Genomic DNA, 26,170 nt, shown 5'->3' with positions numbered 1-26,170 from the left:
TTGATAGTAAACAATCAAACGCTGAAGTTTACCACTTTTTACTAAGATCACAGAGGATGACAGACAGAGCTGAGAGTTGCTACTGATCACCTCTGTAACATGTGAAAGGGTAACTGTTAACGACAATGATGGCTCAGAGAATGGTACGACAGAATGACAGATATTAAAAACTGTTGAGCCCCAATATTCAGCTGTGCCAAATCATGAAGCTAAACTAATGAGTCTGAATTGGATTTCAGTTTTACATTCAAAGGGTCTTGACCAATGCAATGTATGATTGAAATTCCAATTAAAATCATGCCACAGATTTAAAGCTTTAACATTTATGATTTTAGCTATTCTCTAAAAGTCTGCATCTAAAGCAATAAGCTATTGTTGTGACATATAGAGTTAAATCATGCACACTAAAATGTGTGGATTACCGAATAAAGCACTAAGAAAAGCAGTTAACATCCAAGAATGTATTTTGCACTCCATTGTATTTATGGCAAATTTTAGGGATTGGGAGGGGATCATCTGCATTTTAAAATAAACTCAGTTTTCCACTATGGATTCCGACAAACCTGCACTCTAATTTCAGATCTGGTATTTAATAGCTGCAGCTCTGGTTAACTTAGTGTATTTCATAACCGGTGAAATCAAACTGGACAGCTCTGTTAGTTGTGCTTAGGTATTGGTCTTTTCAGCCTGTAGGTTTTGGCCTTGAGCAATTTCAGGCATTTACTGGAATGTGCCATAAAGCACTATTCATTTGCACATGTGCCCATGATAAAACAGGCAGTAGCAACACTTAAAACTTATTACATTTTCCTTTATGCTGACTATGAATACTAAAATGAACCAAGTATTCTGCTTAGTTTATTACTATAACATTTTAAAGTACAATGTTATACAACTAATCTTACTGCAATGGCTATATGCTATAAATATGTACAAAGGGATTTAAAGAGCACAGACTCTAGAATTAAACTCCCTCACTCTGCACCGCTCTACATATTAGCTAGATTATCCCAGGCAAGCTATTTATTTTTGGTTTTAGTGCAATTCAACTGTAAGTGTGGGTAATAATGGTAACCATGTCAGATAACTGTTAAGAGCACTTAAGACAATGCCTAACACATAAGCATTTAAGAAATTCATTTTTGCAATGTAGTCTCTACTTAGGAATATAAAAAAAATCTCAAGTATGAAGCCACTATAAATGGGCGGGCTCTCAAACTGCTGTGTATGAATTAGTAAATAAAAAAGAACATGATACTAGTTTATCACTCATATTAGAACACACATATAAACACATATACCTTGGATTCGACTTCTTAATACAATGAATACTCAGAATTCACAAGAGTTAGAGCACCAATTCTGCTGGCTAAATGTACACAAACTGTTTCACACAAAGTATCCTCTCTATATACAACCAAAGCATGCTCTCTGAATGAGAAAGTCTCATGGAAAAAAATATACAATAATGTCATACTTAGCACTAATATGAACAGCTATATGTGTACGACTTTATGCCAAGAAAAAAAGAGAAATACCTGATTTTGGAATTGCAGGTCATTTCATTCTCAGGGTAATGAATATCCACTGCATCCTGGATGACTGTGCCATACTCATAGACTTTAATCTTCTTTGTAACTCCAGCAATTGCAAAATAGTCACAATCCCGGTCAAACTCAATACTAAAGGGGAAGGAGAGCACACATGTCATCTATGAGGCTATGTATCCAACCCTGTGATATTATCTACAGCAAATTTTCTGCATTTTACTTTTTTTTTCCCTATTTCCCTAGTGCTGAAGCTTAAACTTAGGGCACATATGTACACTAGACAAATATGATACCCCTGAGCTGTGTCTCCAGCTGACATTTTCCCTTTTTAAAGAGCTTCTATTCCTCCAAATAAGACAGCTTCTTCAATATCTTTAAGTCTCACTAGGTGACATGATCAGAATTAAGTCATCAAGATACTGAATTACAAGTGTCAGAGAACTGTATAGATCTGTAACTGTCAACATGAACTTTTGTTACAAGACACCCAGCCTGTTTTTCAGTTTAGCTTTAATAACCATATTACATCCTAGTATGGAAACCTTTAATAGTTTGAAATATTATGAGTGTTGAAAGAAAATTACCAATAAATTTTTTTCATAAATTCTTGTCATTGGTGACAAAGGGACAGACTATTCTCAAAAAAAGGAACTAAGTTATCATTACTCTACCTCAAGTCTATTCCTTATTCCCCAAACAAATACTATCTCTCTGAATTACAAAAAGTCACGGCATATCCCTTTTTACACAAACAGAGAATATAAAAAAACCCTCTGCACCTTTTACAGGACTTAGGGAATCCACTATGCTCTTGTAGCTTCTTTGAAACACAAATTTCAAAATAAGCTACTTCAGTGCAAAATACAAGATCCTATTCACTTTTGTAGAATGTAACTACAGCCTCCATACTTATCATACAGGCCAGAAATCTAAATTGCCTAATGCAGGTGAAAGTTGGAATGAACCTCCATATTCAATACTTCTCCATATAAATTAAGTGTTTTTCCTAGAGAAATTCTCACTGAAATAATCACTATTTCTCCTAACTACCATATGAGAAAGTTATTACTATTATCAACATTTTTAGAATAATGAGGATTACAGTAAAGTGATCTGTTCAAAGGTAGCTGACTTTTAAGTGATTTGAAATGATATTTTAATTATCAGGTAGTCTGGCTTCAGAGATGATGCCACTAATTACTATTCCCCCCCCCTCCCTCCCCCCCCCCCACACACACAACTGACAATGCAATGGTACTTGTGCTGGTTAGTTTTATAACAACTTAACCCAAGCAATTTCTTTGACATGGAGAATCTCAACTGACAAAATGGCCTCACGAGATTGGCCTGTAGGCAAGCGTGAAATTCATTTTCTTAATTACTGATTGATATGAGAGGGCTCAACCCATTGTGGTTCTCAGTGCACTAAGAAAGCAGGCTGAGCAAGCTATAGAGAGCAAGACTGTAAACACCACTTCTCCAAGGCCTCTGCATCAGTTCTGGCTTCCAGCTTCCTGCAGTATTTGAGTTCCTGACTTAACTTCCCCTTAATAATAGACTATGCTGTGGAACCATAAATGGAAATAAATCCTTTCCTCCTCAAGTTGCGTTTGGCCATGGTTATTTATCACAGCAGAGAAAGTATGACAAAGACACTACTGGTAAATGGCATCTATTGGAACTGAAATCTGATCTTTAACTCAGATAATTTAGAAACACCTAGTAACTCAAATAAGAATCAGTTATATAATCCTTGAATACATTCCCTCTATTTATAAACAGGTACTACTAAGAAATCAAAATAACTATAATATATGAGTGAAAGTACAGAATTAATAGGCAAATGACTAGTTTTTAATAAAAAAATGTTTAAGCACTAACCAGTTAACTTAAAAATACTTGAGGGAAAACTGAGAGTCATAAACAATGACCTGTGTAGTCTTCATTAACAACTGGCTTTATACATTTACACAATGGAGTACTGCTCAGTTATTAAAAACAATGAATTTATGAAATTCTTAGGCAAATGGACTGATCTGGAGGATATCATCCTGAGTGAGGTAACCCAATCACAAAAGAAGTCACTTGATATGCACTCACTAATAGGTGGATATTAGCCCAGAAACCTAGAATCCCCAAGATACAACTTCCAAAACACAAGAAAATCAAGAAGAAGGAACACCAACATGTGGGTACTTCATTCCTCCCTAGAATAGGGAATAAAATATCCATGGAAGGAGTTACAGAGAAAAAGTTTGGAGCTAAGACGAAAGGATGGACCATCCAGAGACTGCCCCACCTGGGGGTCCTTCCCATAATCATCCACCAAATGCAGACACTATTGCATACGCTAGCAAGATTTTGCTGAAAGGACCCTGATATAGCTGTCTCCTGTGAGGCTATGCCAGTGCCTGGCAAATACAGAAGTGGATGCTCATAGTTCTCTATAAGATGGAACACAGGGCCCCCAATGGAGGAGCTAGAGAAAGTACCCAAGAGCTGGAGGGGTCTGCAACCCTATAGGTGGAACAACAATATAAACTAATCAGTACCTCCAGAGCTTGTGTCTCTAGTTGCATTTGTAGCAGAAGATAGCCTAGTTGGCCATCATTGGGAAGAGAGGCGCCTTGGTCTAGCAAACTTTATATGCCCCAGTACAGGGGAACGCCAGGGCCAAGAAGTGGGAGTGAGTGGGTAGGGGAGCAGGGGGGAGGGCGAGGTATAGGGGACTGTTGGGATAGCATTTGAAATGTAAATGAAGAAAATATCTAATAAAAAAAGAAAATTAAAAAAAAATTTTTAATTGAAATTACCTTAAAAGAGGAGGTCAGAAAAATGCTATTCCTAGACACCATAGACTCAAATAAAAAGTCCAGTGTAAATATGAATTCCCTCTTTTAAAGTTTTTGCTCACTGGGGTCCTAAAGAACTCCCACTGTGACCCTGAAACACTGCAAGATATTTCAACTGCTCTCGGTTCCAGAACTTGAAAACTCTATTATTGGTGCAAATCTAAACAGCCCTGAGATTCCACTTCACACCAGTCAGAATAGCTAATATCAAAAATTCAGGTGACAGCAGATGCTGACGAGGATGTGGAGAAAGAGGAACACTCCTCTACTGCTGGTGGGATTGCAAGCTTGTACAACCACTCTGGAAATCAGTCTGGTGGTTCCTCAGAAAATTGGACATAGTACTACCTAAGGATCCAGCAATACCTCTCCTGGGCAAATACCCAGAAGATGTTCCAACCTGTAATAAGGACACATGCTCCACTATATTCATAGCAGCCTTATTTATAATAGTCAGAAGCTGAAAAGAACCCAGATGTCCCTCAACAGAGGAATGGATACAGAAAATGTGGTACATCTACACAATGGAGTACTACTCAGCTATTAAAAAGAATGAATTTATGAAATTCCTAGGCAAATGGACAGATCTAGAGGATATCATCCTGTGTGAGGTAACCCAATCACAAAAGAAGTCACTTGATATGCACTCACTGATAAGTGGATATTAGCCCAGAAACTTAGAATACCTAAGATAAAATTTGCAAAACACAAGAAAATCAAGAAGAAGGAAGACCAACATATGAATACTTCATTCCTCCTTAGAATAGGGAACAAAATACCCATGGAAGTAGTTACAGAGACAAAGTATGGAGCTGAGACAAAAGGATGGACCATCCAGAGACTGCCCCACCCGGGGATCCATCCCATAATCATCCACCAAACACAGACACTATGGCATATGCCAGCATGATTTTGCTGGAAGGACCCTGACATAGCTGTCTCTTATGAGGCTATGCCAGTGCCTGGCAAATACAGAAGTGGATGCTCACAGTCATCTATAGGATGGAACACAGGGCCCCCAATGGAGGAGCTAGAGAAAGTAACCAAGGAGCTAGAGGGGTCTGCAACCCTATAGGTGGAACAACAATATGAACTAACCAGTACTCCTAGAGCTCGTGTCTCTAGTTGCATATGTAGCAGAAGATGGCCTAGTTGGCCATCATTGGGAAGAGAGGCCCCTTGGTCTTGCAAACTTTATATGCCCCAGTACAGGGGAATGCCAGGGCCAAGAAGTGGGAATAGTGGGTAGGGGAGCAGGGCAGGGGGAGGGCATAGGGCACTATTGGAATAGCATTTGAAATGTAAATGAAGAAAATATCTAATAAAAAATATAGGCAAGGAAAGGAAGGAAGGAAGGAAGACAAAAGAAAAGAAAAGAAAAGAAAAGAAAAGAAAAGAAAAGAAAAGAAAAGTCCATTGGTAAATACTGAGGATATGACAGACTGGAGTTAATGGACATGGAGAAAACAAACCAGTACTGACATAGACGCTTCACCCCTACTGGCTAGCTTCCAGAGTTGTGGTGGTTTGAATAGGAATGGGTTTCATAAGACTTATGTGTTAAAATGCTTGGCATTACTAAGAGGTATGGCCTTTGAGGTCTCATATGTTCAAGCTAGTCCTAGTGTGTCCTTCTGCTGCCTTTGATCAAGATGTACAACTCTTGGGTTTCTCCAATACCATCATGTCTGCCTGCATGCCACCATGTTTCCTGTCGTGACAATAATCCACTAAACTTCTAAAAGTATAAGCCAGCCCAATTAAATGTTTTCCTTTATAAGATTTGCCATGATCATGGTGACTTCACAGCAATAAACCCCTAAGACAATAGTAGCAGGAAATTTTATGCATGCTATTATTGGGGGGGGGGGAGGTCAACAATCTTACCCCCCACCCCCGCTGTGAACCTTACCAGCTTCAATGATGACTGGCATGAACAGAAATAGCCACACTGGTACAATTGTGCTATGAATAGTATGAGCAGCCAATGACACTCTCCGCAGTTTTAAAGTCCTAAAAGGTGCAACTAGATCAGTATATCTGTCAACCATCATCAAAGTTTGTTTGTTGTGTGCTCCTGCCCTTCAGTAGATGGCACTAAGTACAGACTCACAACTGATCAACCTGTAGAACGTAAGAGACTGTGGAGTGTTTTAACTCTAAATGTAATGCCCATATCAGACTTCCTCCTCAGCAGGGCTCAGAAAATCACCGTGACAGAGGGGACAGAAACACTTGTAAGAGCCAGGGAATATCTGTAATAGTACAGTATCTGCCAGACAGAGCGGTGCAATGAACACGCATACAGCTGTGATGATTGATTTTCTTCAGGCTTATAACCTCTCAGAAGCTACCTATGCATCACTGGTTAGCTCTACAACCACGTACATAGAGGTGCCACTGAGTGGACTCAGGGGGTTTGTTTTTCAAAGTACAATAAAAACTCATAAAGTTGGAAGGGGAAAGTGGTGGAGTAGGAATTACAGGTGGAAAAGATGAAAGGGAGATATGACAAATTATATGCATTTATGAAACTGTTATAAAAACAATTCAGTTTCATAGGATTTTGTTTATTTCAAAGCATACTTTTTAACTTTGAAAAACAGTATTATTGGAGACATTCTTACAACGTGGAGATTGTATTTTCTTTCACATTTTGCAGTTTTCAATTGTTTAAGACCACGATCCATTTCAGCAGTTGAAAAACATAATTACAGTATTAGAAATTGACACACTCTTTGTCAAAGGGGCCGTAAGTCAAGTGATTAAGCAGCAAGGCAACAGACCATACAGTACAGCTGATTAACACATCTTTCCAGTAAAATGTGGCATGAGCAATACAAAGTTTTATGTACCCAAGCACTTAATTCTGTCACTAGTCTCACAGTCTGTTATATGTTTATGCAGTTATAAGATAAGTAATAACAAACAAGGTAAATTAATATCCCCTAGCACTAGAACTGAATTTATCAAGAGAAAACATAGTAAGAACAGTTGTTAAAATCTCATTTACCAGAATATGTGCCTCAAGAGTCACAGTGAGCTATAATTTCAAAGAAACAGATCACAGACATAGAAAGTGATTATTATAATGAAAAAGATATTGCCAGATGTTTAGAGTGCAAACACAGGCAAAGTCAGTTAAAATTGGTGCCATTCAGGGCCTTTCTCCTAAAGCAATAAGTGCTAATATTAATAAGTAAAGCTCCTATAATACATATTACATTGAGTGTTAAGCATTATTTTAAACACTATCCATAAGTTATACTCCAAATCTCTACCATCTAGATGTTAAGTCATTTAGTGTAGGTTATGCCAAGGATTAAAAATTCAAGGGGTCCAATTTCAGTCTACACTCTCAGTCATTTTCTTAAAACTACTATTTTAATCAGAATAAATGGGCTGTTTTTCAAAACCATATCCACAGACAAGAAAATGCACAGAATTAAAAAATTTACTGTCATACATGTAAGAAAAAAATTAAACCTGGAAAACAAATTAAAGGAGGAAAAAGGAATGAGATAGCCTTACAGGGTTTTCAATATGAAAGATCAGACAGTATAAGTTAATGACAAATAAAACACAAATAGACACAGCAATGAGAAGCCAATGGTAACCCAGGTTCGACAAAGAAACAGAATGAAGCATAATTATTCAGCTATCAAACATCTAAATGGACTGTTTGCTGCTAGCTGATAGACATGTTTCAGAACTCTACAAAAATGTTCCTATACACTACAGGGTATAGGAGCCCCTTACCAAATCAAATCCTATCTTCTTTTCTACTCCATTGTATTATTTCTGATCTTTTATTTATGTAGTGTGTGCAGTTGTATGCATGCACAGAATGTTATCCGAGGAAACACTGGGTTTCTGGAATGAGTCACAGAGGGCTATGAGCCACCAGATATAGGTGATGGAAACTGAACCCACCATTTCTGCAATATTAGCAAGTTCTATTAACAGCTGAACAGTGTCTTTGTTCACTATAATTCATTTTAAAGAAGGAATCAGAATAAATTTCTTAAAGAGAAGGAGGGATAAACTTAATAAGACACGATGACATAATAATTTACTACTGAACAAAGCCCCAATTTTAATACTAGGAGGCCCCACTACAATGTAGCTTGAATATGCTTTTAAATTTTAATTTAAAAAAAGATATTCTACTCAAACATATACAAAAGAAGAAAAAGAGCAAGCTTCCATTTTAATCTTAAGTGCCCTACCTACAAGCAATGGGTAGGTCAACCTGTGCATCCTATTAGAGATTTCCTAAACATAACATTTAAGAAGGTGTACGTTCTTTGAAATCAAGTAGATGGAATGGCATCATGGCAATTTATACCATGGTGTCTTCTCATCTAGTAATAATCCTTGGCAATCACTCTGATGTATGTACTAGAGCCACATCATCTGCTTTGCAGTGGTTATAAAAAAATTCAACTGTAGGAATGTATTTTAATTTAACAAACATTGTGCCACTAAAAACCACTTGGTTTTGATTTTTTGTTACTGTTATTCTTTTGTCATGGTTTGAGATAGGGTTTCATGTAGCAATCTAGCCTAATGAAGGTGACCCAGAACTCTTAGTCTTCTTAATGCTAAGATAACAAGCATGTACCATCATATCTGGCCCTGATATTGATTTCCTTTTTGTTTCATGTGTATTTGTGAGATAGGCTCTAACTAGACTAGACTCAAACACACAGAGATCCTCATGTTTCTGCTTCCTGAGTGCTGGGATTAAAGGTGTGCACCAAAATAACCAGCTGATTCTTATTGTTAAACAATGCCTCAACAATATAATTCTCTTTTATATTTGCTATTCCTCATGTATTTGAGACTATCATCAAATATTAAGTTCTAGATCAGAAATTTTGCACATTTTAATTAAGTAAAAATCAAACCACTCTCCACTTAACATTATACCCACTTTCTCTTCCTTATTTGTTTGATCAATTATTCCAGTAGAATAGATGGATTCAGCGTCTTTTGTGCTATAAATGATGTCTTCTAGTGAATTTTCCTCTGAAATTTCTCATTTCAGCATCACCTGTAACACTTAATACCACTCTTTCTTTTACCAAGCCATACATTCTTAGAATTTCTTCAGTTTTCTGCAATCTATTTCTGTCAAAATTCTTGACTATTAAAACTGTAAAGATGATTATTCTAATAATATCATCTAGCCAAAGATCTCTCATTCTTCCAAGTCCCATCCCATAAAACCATTGGCACTTTCAGTTCTAACAATGTCACTCTTGCCCCTGTCACATAGATCTCTAACTTTGTCCAAGTACTTCTAGACAACTATCTCCTTTTGAAAAAGGTGATTGCAGGTTTCCAATAACCCTTCAGGGCTTTCATTTTCTGTTAGTTTATGAATGCACTTTCTTCATTACCTACCACAATTTGTCTCCCTCATATTCAACTGTATTTGATTTCTGATTTTTCACTCCACATGTGATTTGACTGAGAGGAAACATGCACCACATGTTACATAGGAGAAGCAAAACAGCAACAAGTAAACAACTAACCATGACTACTATCTACTATCTTGAAATTCGGCACCACTATTACCCATCTTCATAAGACACTCCCCTCACCTACTTATTCCCTGACTGACAGAGTCCCATAAATTGTTCATTCTTGTCGAATCTTGTTCCTTCACAATCACTCCTAGCAGAATTTCTTGCTCTTTAATGTACTGAAGGTGCTGTTGTACCTTTTAAGTTGAGTATTTCTTTTTATCTTTCTTTGATTACTAAGAATTTACAGTAATAAATGGATTCTTGGCCCTTTCAGCCATATATGATATACAGATCTTTCATCATATTGACTTCCATTTTGACCATGAACTGCCAAAAGTTTTACAATTTCCTGGTGATAGGTTTTCTAAGTTTGTTATAAATATCTAATCTTATCATTCTATTATGATCTGAGAATACTGTCTCTGGTCTTTATTTTCTGTAATTTAAACGTTTATCTAGATTCTAAACATTTTCTATTTTACTTGGGTAAAATAAGATGTGTTCTAGTTTACCAATTATGCTATTTAGGTCTCATGTGGTTTTAATTTTGTTAAACATTGGCACAGACTAGTAACTGATCTGATTCAGTGTCTCAAACAGTTAAATATTTGTTTTCTCTTTACAGTTTTCATGAAAAAAAAAATACAAGTAAAACTCAATTCTATTAGTTACTTTCCTATTGCTATGATCAAAAACAAAAAACAAAAAACAAAACAAAACAAAAAAAAACCAAAACCATGCTCAAGGCATCTTAGAGAAGGAAGGGTGTATTCACCACACAGATGCAGAGGAACGAGAGTGTGGACATGGTGGGAAAGCACAGCAGCAAACAAGCATGGTGCTGCAGGCAGAAGTAGACGCTCATTTACTCTGAGTTTAGTTTGGGAAGCAGAAGAGAATGAACTGGGAATGGCACAAAGTTTTGAAGCCTCAAAGCCTGCCTGCAGTGGCATCTTTCCTCCAGCAAGGCTATACTTCCTCAGTCTCTTCAAACAGTGCCACCAACTGGGACCAAGCATTCAACTGCCCAAGACTATGGGGGACATCACATTCAAACCACCACACTTAACATGAATGTGTGTGTAGGCAACATAGGGAATTGAAATCTCATGTTCTCTACGTTGAAATAATATTTTACTTTCAGCTTTCAATTTCTAAGCTTTAAAAGTCCACATAAATACAGATTTATGTTTTGGTATACTATGAAAATATTTTACTTTTGAAAGGTTTCGTCTATTTATAATTATCAATCACACTTGCTTTCTTTTATAGCTGTCATTTTGTGATACAAACTGTTTCAACTACATGTTTTAAAAAATAAAATCTTTGAGTACCTCATTCATTATTCTCATAAGTGAGCATTACAACACTTCTTTCTAGTAACCAAAAAATTCTTTATGACTTAATATATCAAGTCTTTATTCTGAGCATGAAACAGTTAGTTTTATCTCCAAACTTTCCTCTTTGGCATCTACTGATCAAACTACTGTACTTTATACACATTTATAGTTATTTCAACCTTGAGCGAGTGAAAAGCTATAAACAATGATTTGCACACAGAACAAACTTGACACTTAAAGACAAACTACTCAGCATTTCTAATACAGAGCATTTTGAATCTACTCATTATAAATAAGTGTGAAGATCTAATTACTCTATTATCTCACATACATGTACCTGTTATAAAACTAAGAAATTATTCCAAACACATATTTGCTGAGTAATTGACCTAATGTTTTTAATATTTAAGAAATTTGGGTTTATTTTATTTCATTGTAAAATGTGACAAATTACAGTCCTTACATGTTAGAACTTAGAGCTCTTAGGACCATGACACTACTTCTTCTTTATCAGACCCCAGATATGACTTGTACTGACCTCAGTTATTGGGATTCAAATGCATGTAAATCTAATATGACAGATACAGACAGCAAGAGTATAAGCTATGGCAGGATTCATTTTGCCCACCAGTTCTATAAAGAATGACAGCTTAGGCTACCAAAGGCTTTGGAGCTTTGAAGCCTAATTTACCAAAGACACTGCCTTTGAGCTTAAAGGAGCTTTCCATGTAGTCTTGAGTCTAGGCTGTTTTGATGAAGCCAGTTTTAAGAAACAGCTCATTTTGCTTTATTCTTGAAGCAAACTTTACTTTTCACAGAGACCTCCTTCCACTTTTATGGAGGAACTATATTTTTACAATTTTGAAAAACATTCACTGTATGGTCATGTGTTTCACTCTTTAAAGTACATTCCCACAACATTCATTCAGAGTCTACCTTTCTTAAGTGGATGCTCACAGTCAGCTAATGGATGGATCATAGGGCTCCCAATGGAGGAGCTAGAGAAAGTAGCCAAGGAGCTAAAGGGATCTGCAACCCTATAGGTGGAACAACATTATGAGCTAACCAGTACCCCGGAGCTCTTGACTCTAGCTGCATATATATCAAAAGATGGCCTAGTCGGCCATCACTGGAAAGAGAGGCCCATTGGACTTGCAAACTTTATATGCCCCAGTACAGGGGAATACCAGGGCCAAAAAGGGGGAGTGGGTGGGCAGGGGAGTGGGGGTGGGTGGATATGGGGGACTTTTGGTATAGCATTGGAAATGTAAATGAGTTAAATACCTAATAAAAAATGGAAAAAAAAAAAAGAATTATAAACATGAGGAAAATATTTTTTCTTTTGTGTAACAATAAGCCATGTGATCATATGTATATAAATAAAGTCACTAAATTGCTGTGAAGGATGCTGGCGTAGGGTAAGTGGTATGTATTCATTTATTTCAGGAGTGTTACGTTCCGATTAAATCGTATTATGATCTGTAGCTCAGTTAGCACAATGCTTTCCTAGCATGCAAGATTTCCTGGGTTCCATCAAGCAATGTACAATAATGGGGAGTGCATTGCTATAATCATAGGACTCAAAAGAGGCATAAGGGTTAGGAGTCAAAAGGTCATCCTTGGCCACTCAGCAAGTTCAAGGGCAGCCTGGTTATAACTCATTTCAGAACAATAAAAATCTATCAACTTATTTATGAAACAAAAATTGGAATTTCATATAAATCTCACACCACAAAATAGAACACATCTTGTTTTTAACATTCTTAAATGTAGAAACTGTTCTTTATTTTAGGCTACCTAAAATCAGACAAAAGGTTGGAATTGTCTAGCAGGTGTTTGTTAATCATTACTCTGACATAATGAACATGGGAGAGGTACTAAATTGAGTTTACATCTTAAAATTCTTCATATATTTTTAACTGATTATTTTATCGCTTACTTTAATTCCATAAGTCCACAAAATCTTGCATTCAAAAATTACCTTCTATAACATTTACTCTGCCATTCCTTCTGGCTATTAATAAAAGCTGGACCAAAACCATATCCTAACAGACTATAATGCAACACCACTATGAATGTCAAGTGCTTAGTGTGGTAAAATGTCTTTTTTCTTGGAGCAATTAAAACTCAGGCTGCATCCTCAAACCCTCAAAAGATTGATGCAAAACTTAAATTAAATCATAAACTATACATATTTTAAATCAGTGGTTCTCAACCTGTTAGTCGAGCCCCCTTTGGTAGTCAAACAATTGTTTCACAGGGGTTGTCGAAGACCACCAAAAACCACAGATATTTATGTTATGATTCGTAAAGTAGCAAAATTAAAGTTATGAAGTAGCAATGAAGATAATTTTTGGTTGGGAGGCACCATAACATGAGGAACTGTATAGTAAAAGACTGCAGCATTTTAGGAAGGTTGAGAACCACTGGTTTAAATCAATTCTGTGAAAAACTCACCTCTTCTATACATAGTTCAAATGAGATAGCTATGAAGTGCTTATGTGCATGCATAAAGCCCAAACATAGCAGAAAGCCCATAGAAAGCAGAAATCAGGTTAAAGATTTTCTGAAGATCTATTTATTGTCTTAGTTAGGGTTTTATTACTATAAAGAGACACCAAGACCAAGATAACTCTTATAATATTCAGTGCATTAACATCAGGGCGGGAAGCATGACAGCATGCAGGCAGACACAGTGCCAGAGGAGGAGTTGAGAGTTTGACATCTGGATCCAAAGGCAGCCAGGAGTAGACTCTCTTCTACAGGCAACCAGGAGGTTTTTTTTTTTTTCTACTGTGTGTCCCAGTCTTTATTTAAGAACAAAATGATGAGTGACAGACAGGCCAGGCTCCTGATCAACAGCATCACTGAGCTTCTTTCCCCATCCCACCCCCCACCCCTGTTGTGCTTTTAATCCCTCCTCAGTAAAAGAATTTAACCCCAAAGCTCCAGGTTCTCTTGTCTACCTCCCTTGCCTTGGCTCACAGCATCCCCAGGGAGGGCTGGTGCCTCAGTTTGAATGCATGGGAGAGCCCAGAGCAGTGACGGGAACAGAGGGAAAGGCCTCGCCCTCAGGAAAAGGGACTGAGTAGAGTGTGGTGAAGTGGGGGCTTCCATAGCCTGGGGTGCCAAAGTGGGGACCTGGGGGCAGAGGAAAGGATACAGCCCCCCCTGTCTTCTACACTGGGTGAAACTTGAGCATACGGCCTCCAAGCCCACCTGCACAGAGATGACCTTTATCTAACAAGGCCACACCTACTTCAAAACAAAGCCACACCCCTAATAGTGCTACTTCCCATGGGGCCAAGCATATTCAAACCATCACATTCCACTCCCTGGCCCCCATAGGTTTGTTCAAACATGGAAGTTACAGGGGCCATACCTAGCCACAGCATAACGCAAATTACATTTTGTCCAATTTTAAAGTCCCCATAGCCTATAGCAGTCTCAACAATGTTAAAAGTTCAAAGTCTCTTCTGAGAGTCATCCAATCACTTAAGAGTAATTTTGTATAAAAGCAAAATCAATAACAGATACCATACTTTAAACATCACAGGATATACACTACCTTTCCAAAATGCCATAGTGAGGAAATAATGGACCAAAAACAAGACCAAAAAATGAGCTGGGCAAATTCCAAACTCTGCATCTCCGTGTCTTATGTCCCACTCCTTTCAGCTTTGTTGACTGCAACACAAATCTTTCTCTTGGGCCATTTCCACTCCCTGTCAGCAGCTTTCCATAGCAGGTATTCCATGGCACTGGCATCTCTAAAATCTTGAGGTATCTAAGGCAACTTCAACTTTACAGCTTCTTGTTCCAGTGTCTGTGATCCACACATGATCTTCTGGGCTTCTCCAAAGGGCTTGGGTCACTTCTCTAGCTCTGAGCACTCTAGGCACTGGTTGACTCCACTCCACTGATGCTAGTATTCTTGGTGATCATCACATGGTACTGCTATCTCCAATTTTCTGTAATCTTCCACGGCAATCAGGCTTCACCAATAGCCTCTCATAGGCTCCCTTCATGGTGCCAAGCCTCAACTCCTTTGCATGACCCCTTCCTGGGCTGTCAACTGCAACTGAGGCTGCACCTTCACCAATGGCCTTCCCTGGCCTCTCAGTGCCAAGACTCAGCTACTGTCCATGACCCCTTCATGGCGTCAAAACCAGTACCACCTGGATGATTCTTGTACATCACCAAGTCCAGCTGTAGCAGATATAACCTTGGCTTATCTCAGGAACACAGCTTCTTTGAGCTCTCAGAAAACACTCCTCAGAAGACTCCACCTCAGTGATGCTGGTCTCTACTAATTTCTTTTCTTGAGCTAATCAGCATCTATTATCCCAGTACCTCCTTCTACTCTTGACTGAAACCAGAGCCACATGGCTGAAGCTGCTGAGTTCTGCTGCTTCGTGGGATTGGAACATGTCCTCACTCCACCACCATCTTGTTTTATCACCAGCTTTCTGTTTTTCAACACTTTTCCTGCCTAAGTTTGGCTGTCCTAGAACTTGCTCTGTAGGCTGACCTTAAACTCAGAGATCTAATGCCTCTGTCTCCTGAGTGATGGGATCAAAAGTGTGTACTAAGTAAGCTTTTCTAACTTGGACCTTGCTCACTTCCAGGCTGACCTGGGACTCAAGGAATCTGTTTGACTCTGACCTTGGAATTAAAGGCATGTACCACCATTCCTGGACCTAAGATGTTCATGGTGACTAGACCTCAAGAGCCTAGCACAGATGTCTCCTTCATTTTTAGATTGTAGTTCCTTCCTGATTAAAAGTCCAAACGAAAACAATAACCAGGTCAAAATAAAGCCTAACATGATATAACTATCCCTTATTCAATGCAAGCACACAAACAATAAGCTTACCTGCAAGGGATCTTGCCCTTTAGTCACCACGCCCTTCATGCCATTTAATATCCTTGAACACAGGATTTAGCTCCAGTTTACTTTCTGGTACGGCTTTAATCTTTCAACCATATATTTTGTATTTTTCCTTTCTAAGCTTACTATGCTTGATCAAAATGTTCTTCATGAAAGTAAAGCAGAGGGCAAAGTCTATGCTGGACTTTTTTTGACTTCCTTTGTCAATGAAATTAATCCAAATCTCTTTACCTCTTCAGATGAGAGCAAAAATCAGCTGTATTCTTCACCAAAATAGCACAAAAATCTCTAGGTTGTTACATACTAAAATTCTTCTCCTCTGAAATTTCTTGAGCCATGCCTATCAAGATCTAATCACCCCAGCACCAGTGTCTTCCATGCTTCTACTAGTAGGGCCCAATAATTCACACTTAAAGTATTCCTCTGCTTTACAAAGTCCCAAAATCCACACTCTAAACAAAAACATGGTCAGGCCTACAACAGCAATTACCCCAGTCCCTATTAAACTGTACCTCTGAAACTATAAGCCAGTGTCAATGAAATATTTGCCTTTATAAGAGCTGCCATGCTCATGGTGTCTCTTCATAGCAATAAAATCCTAATCACGACATCTACTAAGCAAATTTTAAAACTCATAAGCATTCTTCAATAAATAATACATTACAATATTACTCTGGGTGAACACTGAAGGTTATCAAAAACAATCTTTGTAAACATCTACTATAAAACAAAGTTCAATTCCAATAGTTTTAGCAACTAGTTGAACACCACACAGTATAAATATTAAATTGAAACTCTAAAACATTCATTATGAAATGCCAGTTAGAAAAGATAGAAACAGGAGCATAAAGGACCTAAAAAATGCACTACTTTGTATTTTTACCAGTATCTCACTTGAAACTTTAGTCCCTGGGCCCTGATGTGAGCAACCGAGCACCATAAAGGTGCGGGGGGGTGGGGGGGGTGGGGGTGTTCAAATCTAAGTTCTATCCACAGCACAGTGTGTTGATCCTAGCCTAGTCATACTTCCCCTTATTTCAACTTCCTCTCCTATAAAATAGGATTGACCACAGTATCTTAAACTAAATATGAAGTAGCAAAAATAATAATCCACAGCATGAGGAGCTGCATCAAAGGGTCATGATATTAAGAAGGTTAACAACCACTGTACTATGTACAGGGATGTAAAATTCAAATCAGAAATTCATGAAGCAGCACTACTATACACTGAGATAGTTTAAAATATGCAATTTCAAACCAATCCTCTCTGATGGCACAGAAAACAACATGTAAAATGTGGTGTGACTGGGCTGGAGAGATGGCTCAGTGGTTAAGAGCACCGACTGCTCTTCCAAAAGTCCCGAGTTCAAATCCCAGCAACCACATGGTGGCTCACAACCATCCATAATAAGATCTGACTCCCTCTTCTGGAGTATCTGAAGACAGCCACAGTGTACTTTCATATAATAAATCAATAAATCTTTTTTTAAAATGTGGTGTAACTACCATATTTAAGGAAAAAGTAGGAAGTGTTTTTCCATAAGTTGTTGTTATTAAGACCATATAATAATCAAGAGAATAAATCTGGACCAGCCACCCAATTCCAACCTTGTCAACTATCTAACAGAAGAGATTGCACAAAACATGAGAGATAGCACAAATAAATGCTGCCACCTTGTGGACTAATGGATCTGGTATAATATCCACATAAGCAAAGAAAACAGGAGATTTATTCAGTTTAGTATTTTTCTTTTCAGAAAATCTAGTTTCAGTGCAATAAGGTAATTGGCACAGATATTATGCAATTTTATGGTAATAATATTAATAATTTGTTCTGGCCAACATTGTTTTAGTGTTTTTTAAGCCCATTTCATTAGAAGAAATCAAAGCTTAGAATGAATTACCAATATCCTTCAAAGTACAAAAAGGAGTCACTAAAATTATGAAAGTCTCAAAGCTCCTTCTTTCTTTCTTGCTACCTATTAGTCTTCATTTCTTCTGTGGGTATAATAAACTTAAAAATTTGGAAATATTTCATTAAGAAATGTTAATTTGATATAATTGGGAGAAAATAAAAAAGGCTAATTAACCGTAACAATTAAGTACATCTACTTAATTTGTAAAATTGTAATGTAAAATATTTAAATGTAAATCATCTCTTTGAATGTCTACTGAAAATAGGCTAAATGTAATACAGCCTGGTGGTTTTACAATGTTCATTATTTTATGAAATGGAAAATTGTATATAGTGAGAAGTTTGTTTTTTTTTTTTTTTTTTTCCCGAGACAGGGTTTCTCTGTAGCCCTGGCTGTTTGTAAGCACAGGCACATGTGTGCACATGAGCATATCTGCATGCAAAAGTCAGAGGTCAACTTTGAATGCCATTCTTCAAGTACTGTCTATCTTCTTTTGAGGCCTACAAAACAAGGCAGTAGCTCGAAGATCTCCCTCAACAGCATGAGCATAACAAGCGAGCACTACTATGCCTGGCCTTTATTTCACATGGGCTCTGGGTATCAGACTCAGGTTCATCTCTGCTTTTAAGGCAAGCAATCATTTGCTGTTTTGTACCACCAGCCCCAGAATATGTTTCAAAAATACACTGTCAGTCTCTGCTTTGTATATTTTTATTTAGACTACCTACAGCTATCTCTCAAATTAAGTTTTTATTACTGTATACTAGTTGTACAAGCTATAGAGTGAACTTTGATCATATTCTTATATTCCATGGAAAGCTTTACTGGAGAATCAAACATTAATATTCAGAAAGAAATATACTAGTTCTATACAGACTTGCAAAATTGAAGGAAGGACGTAAAGAGCACCTTCCATCATTACACTCAGACGTCAGATATAAAGAGAAACTGCCACCTCCTGTCAGATGGATGCTACTGAGCATTCTAATTTGCTAGCTCCGAGTAACTGGGAGGCAATGTAGCTTGCAAATTCCAAGACTCAAAGACATGTTATAGCTGCTTCTCAAATTTAGTAAGTTTTCTTATACTTTTTAATAAAAGAACACAGTAAGAGCAGTGGCAAACACTTACCTAGAAACTATGCTGGAACCATTATAGAGATCACTAGCATAAGACAATGTGGCCAACGGTCTTACTGAGTTGTATCGAGTAAACTTGGACAAGCATTCTTGAAATTCATCTAACTGGCTTGCAGTTCTACTGTCATCTGGGTCAGAAAAAAAGCAAATTAAATGAATGACACTATAAAGGAAGCAAAGAACAATATCCTCATATTAAAAAATTATTTTTAAATAAAAAGTATTTTTGAAGATTTTTTTAAAAAGCAGTATGCTCAAATTAATTAGGTGATCTTTTAGCTTTAATAAAAATGGTCTAGGAATTCACTGAAACATCTTTGTATTCCAATAAAGTATAAAGGCGATCTCCTCTAGTTTTAGCACTGATTTCAAGGGAAAATAAAACAATGAGAAATCTTCTCATGAACATAAATCTTTCATTAAAATCAGATCCCAGCCATCAGCACTGATAGTAACTGCTGGAGGAAGATCTACATGTGGTTAGGTATTCGTTAGTTTAACAAAGTTTGTTTAGAGGGATGTATACTTATTCCACATTTATGATCAAAGCAAAATTATACAGTACATATTAGGTAAATAATTGAATTATTTTAATTCCTATTCTCAGTCATAGGTACAAAACTGTAATGTATAAACTGGTGATTCTCAAAGACAACAGTAATGACATCACACAAGGTCCCTGTGAGTTAACTATTTAAAGTTAAGCCATCTGAGGTTTAAATCGTAACATTAATGTACCAAGTAGTTGTCAACTTATCTATTCTTTAATACAGAGGCATGCTTGAAGTAAAGCACAATTACAATACTCAATTTTTCAAGGCAGTTGGAAATCTGCATTTTAAACTTTTCCAAAAGAACTAAAAACACAAAACAAACAAAAACTACAACATACAATTATTTACATACAATTATTTACATTAGTGCCCTAAGAGATTAAAATGTTAAATTATTTATTTTAATGTATTTTCTATAACTTTATTTTTTTCTCATCCATGTGCACACAGCATTTTCATCATAAACTTTTCATGATTCTACTTAAACTTATTATCTGAAGAAACGATAGACAAAATTAAAATGCAAAAAGTACTAGATGACACAAACCATTTTTTTAAATATCTGAAAACTTATTTGGTATGATAAAATTTATCTACTAATTATAATAAAAAAATTTTTGAAGAAAATAAATTCTGGCTAGAGAAAGTACCCAAGGAGCTAAAGGGGTCTGCAACTCTACAGGAGGAAGAACAATATGAACTAACCAGTACACCCCAGAGCTATGTCTCTAGTTGCTTTTGTAGCAGAGGATGGCCTAGTTGGCCATCACTGGGAGGAGAGGCCCTTGGTCTTGCGAAGATTATATGCCCCAGTACAGGGGAATGCCAGGGGCAGGAAGCAGGAGTGGGTGGGTTGAAGAGCAGGGCGGGGGGTGGGGTTAGTAGACTTTCGGGATAGCATTTGAAATGTAAATGAAGAAAATATCTAATAAAAAACTATTTAAAAAAAGAAATTCTGACAGATACTTCATAAATGCTCAGATTTAGGCAGTCAAAATTCATCTAGCAACCTGGATTAAAGGGATCCAAATAAGTAGTGTTTTTATTCTAAAAAGACCTAACCATCATGCACTATCCCAAAGGAGATAAGATCATATTCCAGAAAAATTACACTGAGAAAGTTCAATAGAATATAAATAAAACTGAGTTACAAGGGCAGGCAGCCACCAAAACTAACTACTGCAGTGTTGTGGATATGATAATTGAAACTGTGTATCTTCATTTGTAATCCTTCTACTAAGAGTTATTTAAGATAGTAAGTACTGGCATGACAAGTCCTTTACTTGTTCAGAAAAATTTTTTAATTTAAGACTTCTGAAAACCATTTGTTTCTAGTGTAAATGCAATCCTAGCTGGAGATGGCTCAGATATTAAAAGCACTGGCTACAAATGACTTGGGTTCTGTTCTGGTTCTGTTTACAACCATCTATAATTACAGTTACATAGGATCTGGCGCCCTCTTCTGACCTCCATAGACACCAGGCACACACAAGTGGTACAGAGAAGAATGTACCCAAACATTCATACATGTAAAACAAAACAAACCTACAAAAAAAGGTACTTATTTTAGCATCTAAATGTATACCAATTGTCATTGCTATCTGGTTATAAAGAAGGCTTGGATTTTGTTGGTTCAGCTGTGTTAAGATCAACATCTATATACATCTGTTGGCATGCCACCTCTCCATCTTAATTACAGATTAGTTTAGAGAAGTGTTTTCAATACCTTTTCTTTTTCTTAATGACTTTTCATTACTTCCTTTTAAAATTATAATTAAGAAGTCAAGACATTAATTTTCTAATAATCATCAGTCATTTTTAAAACTGCAAGGCCAGGCAGAGGTGTAAAATGATAAAGTGCCATCAATACTTCACTAGCTAAGGGTAAGTTTCCTCTTGTCAGAAGAACCTCATATTGAGTAGCACAGTTATGGGAAGCCAATGTGCAAGTCCAGCAAAACTTAAGATTTCTAAAAACCAGAGACAACATGCTTTAAGCACGATATAGACATTAATAAAAAAAAATCTATCTAATATGCTTCTGGTGTGAGTTTACTAGTCTCCTCTCCTGTAATCTGCATCTTCCAAAGCAAATTATTCAGTATTCCCTCTTACTACTCACATCAGGCATATCTTTGTTGCCAGTGACATAAAGATGGTTCTATGTCAAACCCTTTGTCATCTCTAAAGAAATTACTCATATCTACCATATAGTATGCTCAGCATCAAAATTGCAAGTAATACGTAAAGGAATCAACAGGAACTCCCTACCCATTAAAATAAGAAATCAAACTACTATTTACTTAACCACTCCTTATTGTAGTCTATATTCATAAACTATTATAGACATTTGATAAAGGATTTAAACCCTTAGCAGTGAATGCAACATTTTCATCCATAAAAAAAAAACCACATCTTAACCTCAAATCAAATATGCTTAAGACAAATGTTAACATTTTCCTAAATGTGTGTGTCTAAGCTGGCCACCAACTTACAATGTAGTAAAGGAAAACCTTGAGCTTCTAATCTTGCTGCATTTCAAACTAGCATTTCAGACAAGCACACCATGCTCATTTTTCCTTTTTTAATATACTATGGGGGATCAAATTCTATTGATAGGCAAGCACACGATCAACTGAGACACATACTCAGACTACATAAATTAATATTTTTTCCATCACCAATTATAAGGCAAATTTATCAAAAAAATGTAAATAAATAAATAAATACACACAGACACTGTTTATACAATATAATATAAACATGTTCATTCACTTTGGGAGGAATTCAGGATTCAGTTTTTAATAATCAATATACTACCAAATTTCCCCTTAATGATTTTCATTTACAACATATATACTACTAATGAAATCAGTACAGTATTCTATACACCTTGCCTATAACTACTAAATATTTGTTTGACTGTGTGTGTGTGTGTATACCATGCATGTGCAGGTGCCCAACAGAGGCCAGAAGGAGAAGTCATACCCTGTGATGCTGGTTATACACAGTCTTCTGATGTGAGTGTTGGAAACTGAACTTGGGTCCTCAGGAAAAATAGCAAGTACTCTAAGTCATCTCTATAGCCCTCACCTATAATTCTTTGAACACGTGTAGGTTTGCTACTAGTATCCAACCTTCAAAGATGAGCAAAGATGTTGAGAAGGGTTGACCAACAGTCCTATCGCTTCTCTAAAATTCAAAATATCTTATCCTATCATACACATGAGATCGCATGGTATTAGTTCTATTTTGAATAATTTCTAATTATTTTTTAAAGTTATTATACTAGGCTGGCTTAAATACAATCTTTTTAAATACCCACACAGAACATTCACTTACGTCTTTTCATTTTCACTTTGGCCTAGATTTTTCATACTCAGTTACATCAGTGGATATTGCACATGTATAAAGCACACGGAATTATTAGCTACCTGTTGTTTTTGCCTAAAGATTTATAACATCCCCTTTATGATAATTAAGAGTCAATTCTTCCATCTTTTTGTCTTCAGCATAAAGAACAGTTCTTAAAACTTATCAGTGCTGAATAGGCGCTAACTAAATGGAGCTTATATACTCATGGTTATTTTTGAAACTTTATATAGCTTGCTCTGGAACGATAAAACATTCTGGAATGAGAAATAGAGATACCAGTAGGAAACAGCATTCTTTAAGATATCTAGAAGTCTATACACTACTGATAAGACTTCCAAAAAATATACTTTGCAATTGCAATGTTCCATAAATTAGCATATGAACCTGGAAATACAGCTAAAGGATGATTTTCAGACATTAAGAGGAATCCTGAACATGTACCTGAGATACGAGACATCCTTGTAGAAAAATAACACTGCTCTAAGTCTTCAAAATGAGCAGTGAGTCGCTTTCGTCTTGATGCTAATGTGCTGTTATACCAAGGCTGTTTCTTTGTCTAAGATGATAAGAAAAGACACTTGTAACTCAGCACAATTCACACTCATAAAGAATAGCCAAATGCTTACTTGTGTATTTTAAAATGAATAATATATTAAAATAACTACAAATGGTGAAAAACTACAATCCTCACATAATACTTTCCAATTTTTCTTTTCAAGAGAAAATGGGGGAAAATCTTCTAAAAGTTATGTAAAGGCCAATTGGGCTTTCTGAAGCGCTTGCTTGTCTAGCACGCTCAAAGCCCAGGCTTCCATCCTCAGCACCACATAAAACTGGCAGTGCCGGCAGAGACCTGTAAACTCAGGACTCAGAGGAGGTGGAGGCAGGACATCAGCTGTCCCAAGTCAACCTTGGCTATACAACAAGTTTAGGGGCCATTCTGGGCTAAATAAAGGAGACCTTGTCTCCAAAAGGTTAAAAAAAACAAACAAACAAAAAAAAAACAAAACAGAGAGAAAAGTAAAATACAACAAGTATAAGTTAAAAAAAAAAGAACAAGTATAAAGTATAAGTTAAAAAAAAAGAGTTATGAGATGAAAGACAAAAATAATGAACATTACTGGTAAGAGAAAAATAAATAAAACAAAACAAAAACCCTTGAAGTAACAATTTTAATTACGTGGGAAGATGGAAGGAAGAAATTGGAGAAATCCATCAGCTAAACAAGCTACAAATATATGAAATATATGAATGTAATTTTCTAGCCCTCAATGTCCTTTAAAAATATTCAATTCAAATCCTTATAGTGATTTTGTAGGCACCACAACAGCCACCTCAAGAAACAATTACCTCTTCTATGAACTACTCCTCTACAGCAATGTGTTCTGGAGTCATCTCTCTAGCCCTCAATAATATCATAAAAAGTAATACTTATTATTGAGTGTGGACCCTGGCACACACACTGTTTTACTATTCTGTATAAGAAATATACACGAAGCACTTTACAAGTACATGCAATGGAGAAGAAGAAAAGTGGTAAATATAAGCTTCACCTTCACGCCATGCAAACGTGATGATTTATGTTTGAATCCCAAATTTTCCTTTAAAAAGCTGAGCATAGAGGAACACACTTGTTACCCAGATGAGCAGCGAGAGGAGGTGGATTGGGCTTCAGGCTGTAGTGCTCTTCCTGTTGTCAACTTGACTCTATCTGGAATGACTACAATCCAGAATTGGAAGGCTCACCAGTGACCCTAATCTGGATGCTGGGAGATACAAGTTTCTGACCTGGATCTTGGTATGGAGGAGATCTTGAAGTCTAGTGGCTATGGACTCCAGAAGATTAAGACAAGGAGATCTCTGAGTTCAAGGTCATCTGGAATTAAAGGTGTAGTGGCACACACCTTTAAACTACACCTTTAATCTGGGCTACACCTTCTGCTGGAGACTATATAAGGACATTGGAAGAAGGAAGGATCTCTCTCTCTCTCTCTCTCTCTCTCTCTCTCTCTCTCTCTCTCTCTCTCTCTCTTTCTCTCTCTCTCTCTCCACCTGCTTGCTGTGTGGGACTGAGCAACTGTTAGGTCCTTGGACTTTCATTCACAGCTGCTACTGACCATTGCTGGGAGTTGGAATGAAGACTGTAAATCATCAATAAATTCCTTCACTATATAGAGGCTACCCATAAGTTCTGTGACTCTAGAGAACCCTGACTACTACACTGGCCATCCAGACTAACCTAGTCATTAAGCTCCAGGCCAGTGAGAGAGCTTGCCTCTAAACAGAAAACAAGCAACTTCACGCTTTTGCCACTATGCCTTCCATGCCAAGATAAACTATAAATTCAAAATGTAAGGGGAGGAAAGCAACTCTTCTTTCCTTCGGTTGCTTCCATTAGCTACTTGGACAAAACAAACAAAACATATCATCACATTTGCCAACCTTCTCTCTCATCAGACACAGAAAGAGCCTCCAAATTGGTTACCTAGCAGCAAGTGGTCAGCCCTGTGATTCTGGGCATACAAGTAACACTATGCACACTGAAGAAGCTACATTTATACATTTAGGGATGAATACAGAAAAAGAGGCCATGGATTTGAGGAGCAAAGAAGGTTCACAGGAGTTAGAGGGAAGAAGAAGAAAATTATGGAATTGTATTTTAATTTAAAATTCTATTAAAACAGAAGAAAACATCTTCAACATCATTAAGGGCATCTGTAGAAATAAAGTCCTACATTGTACAGGGAAAGTTTAAGAGGGAAAGGGAAAGAGCAAAGAAAAGAGCACAGGATAAAAAGAGAAAGGAGATAGGAGGAAATAAATCCAGGGAGAGCATAGACATTAAAAGCTATGAAAACTGTCAGAATAAAAGTCACCACTTTATTAAACCCAAGAAAGAGAGGCAGGGAGATCTTTCAGGTTTCCCTTCATAGCTGTCTGACATCAAACTATCACAAGACTACCAGAATCACAACTTGAGCAAAGCCTACCAAATTGCACAATGACTATAATTTATGGG

General features: G+C 36.9%; 1 protein-coding gene and 1 pseudogene across 7 annotated transcripts in view; both read right to left on the bottom strand.

Moving 5' to 3' along the window:
- Nucleotides 1-26,170, bottom strand: part of Cop1 (COP1, E3 ubiquitin ligase) — a 122,717-nt gene that overhangs the window by 46,618 nt on the left and 49,929 nt on the right. For all 6 annotated transcript variants that reach the window (XM_030254396.1, XM_030254393.1, XM_006496860.3 and 3 more), the window contains 3 exons: nucleotides 23,593-23,707; nucleotides 19,215-19,350; nucleotides 1,539-1,682 (listed from right to left, as the gene is read on the bottom strand). In XM_030254396.1, the coding sequence (XP_030110256.1) occupies nucleotides 1,539-1,682; nucleotides 19,215-19,350; nucleotides 23,593-23,707 (395 nt within the window). The remainder of the gene's footprint in view (nucleotides 1-1,538; nucleotides 1,683-19,214; nucleotides 19,351-23,592; nucleotides 23,708-26,170) is intronic.
- Nucleotides 14,089-14,482, bottom strand: Pou5f1-rs1 (POU domain, class 5, transcription factor 1, related sequence 1; annotated as a pseudogene). The gene has a single exon (NR_144489.1). The product of NR_144489.1 is annotated as a POU domain, class 5, transcription factor 1, related sequence 1 (transcript).

Source organism: Mus musculus, chromosome 1 (genome assembly GCF_000001635.26).
Source record: "Mus musculus strain C57BL/6J chromosome 1, GRCm38.p6 C57BL/6J".
NCBI lineage: Eukaryota > Metazoa > Chordata > Mammalia > Rodentia > Muridae > Mus > Mus musculus.
Note: the sequence above shows the minus strand (reverse complement) of the source record. Positions and strands in the feature narration are given on the sequence as shown.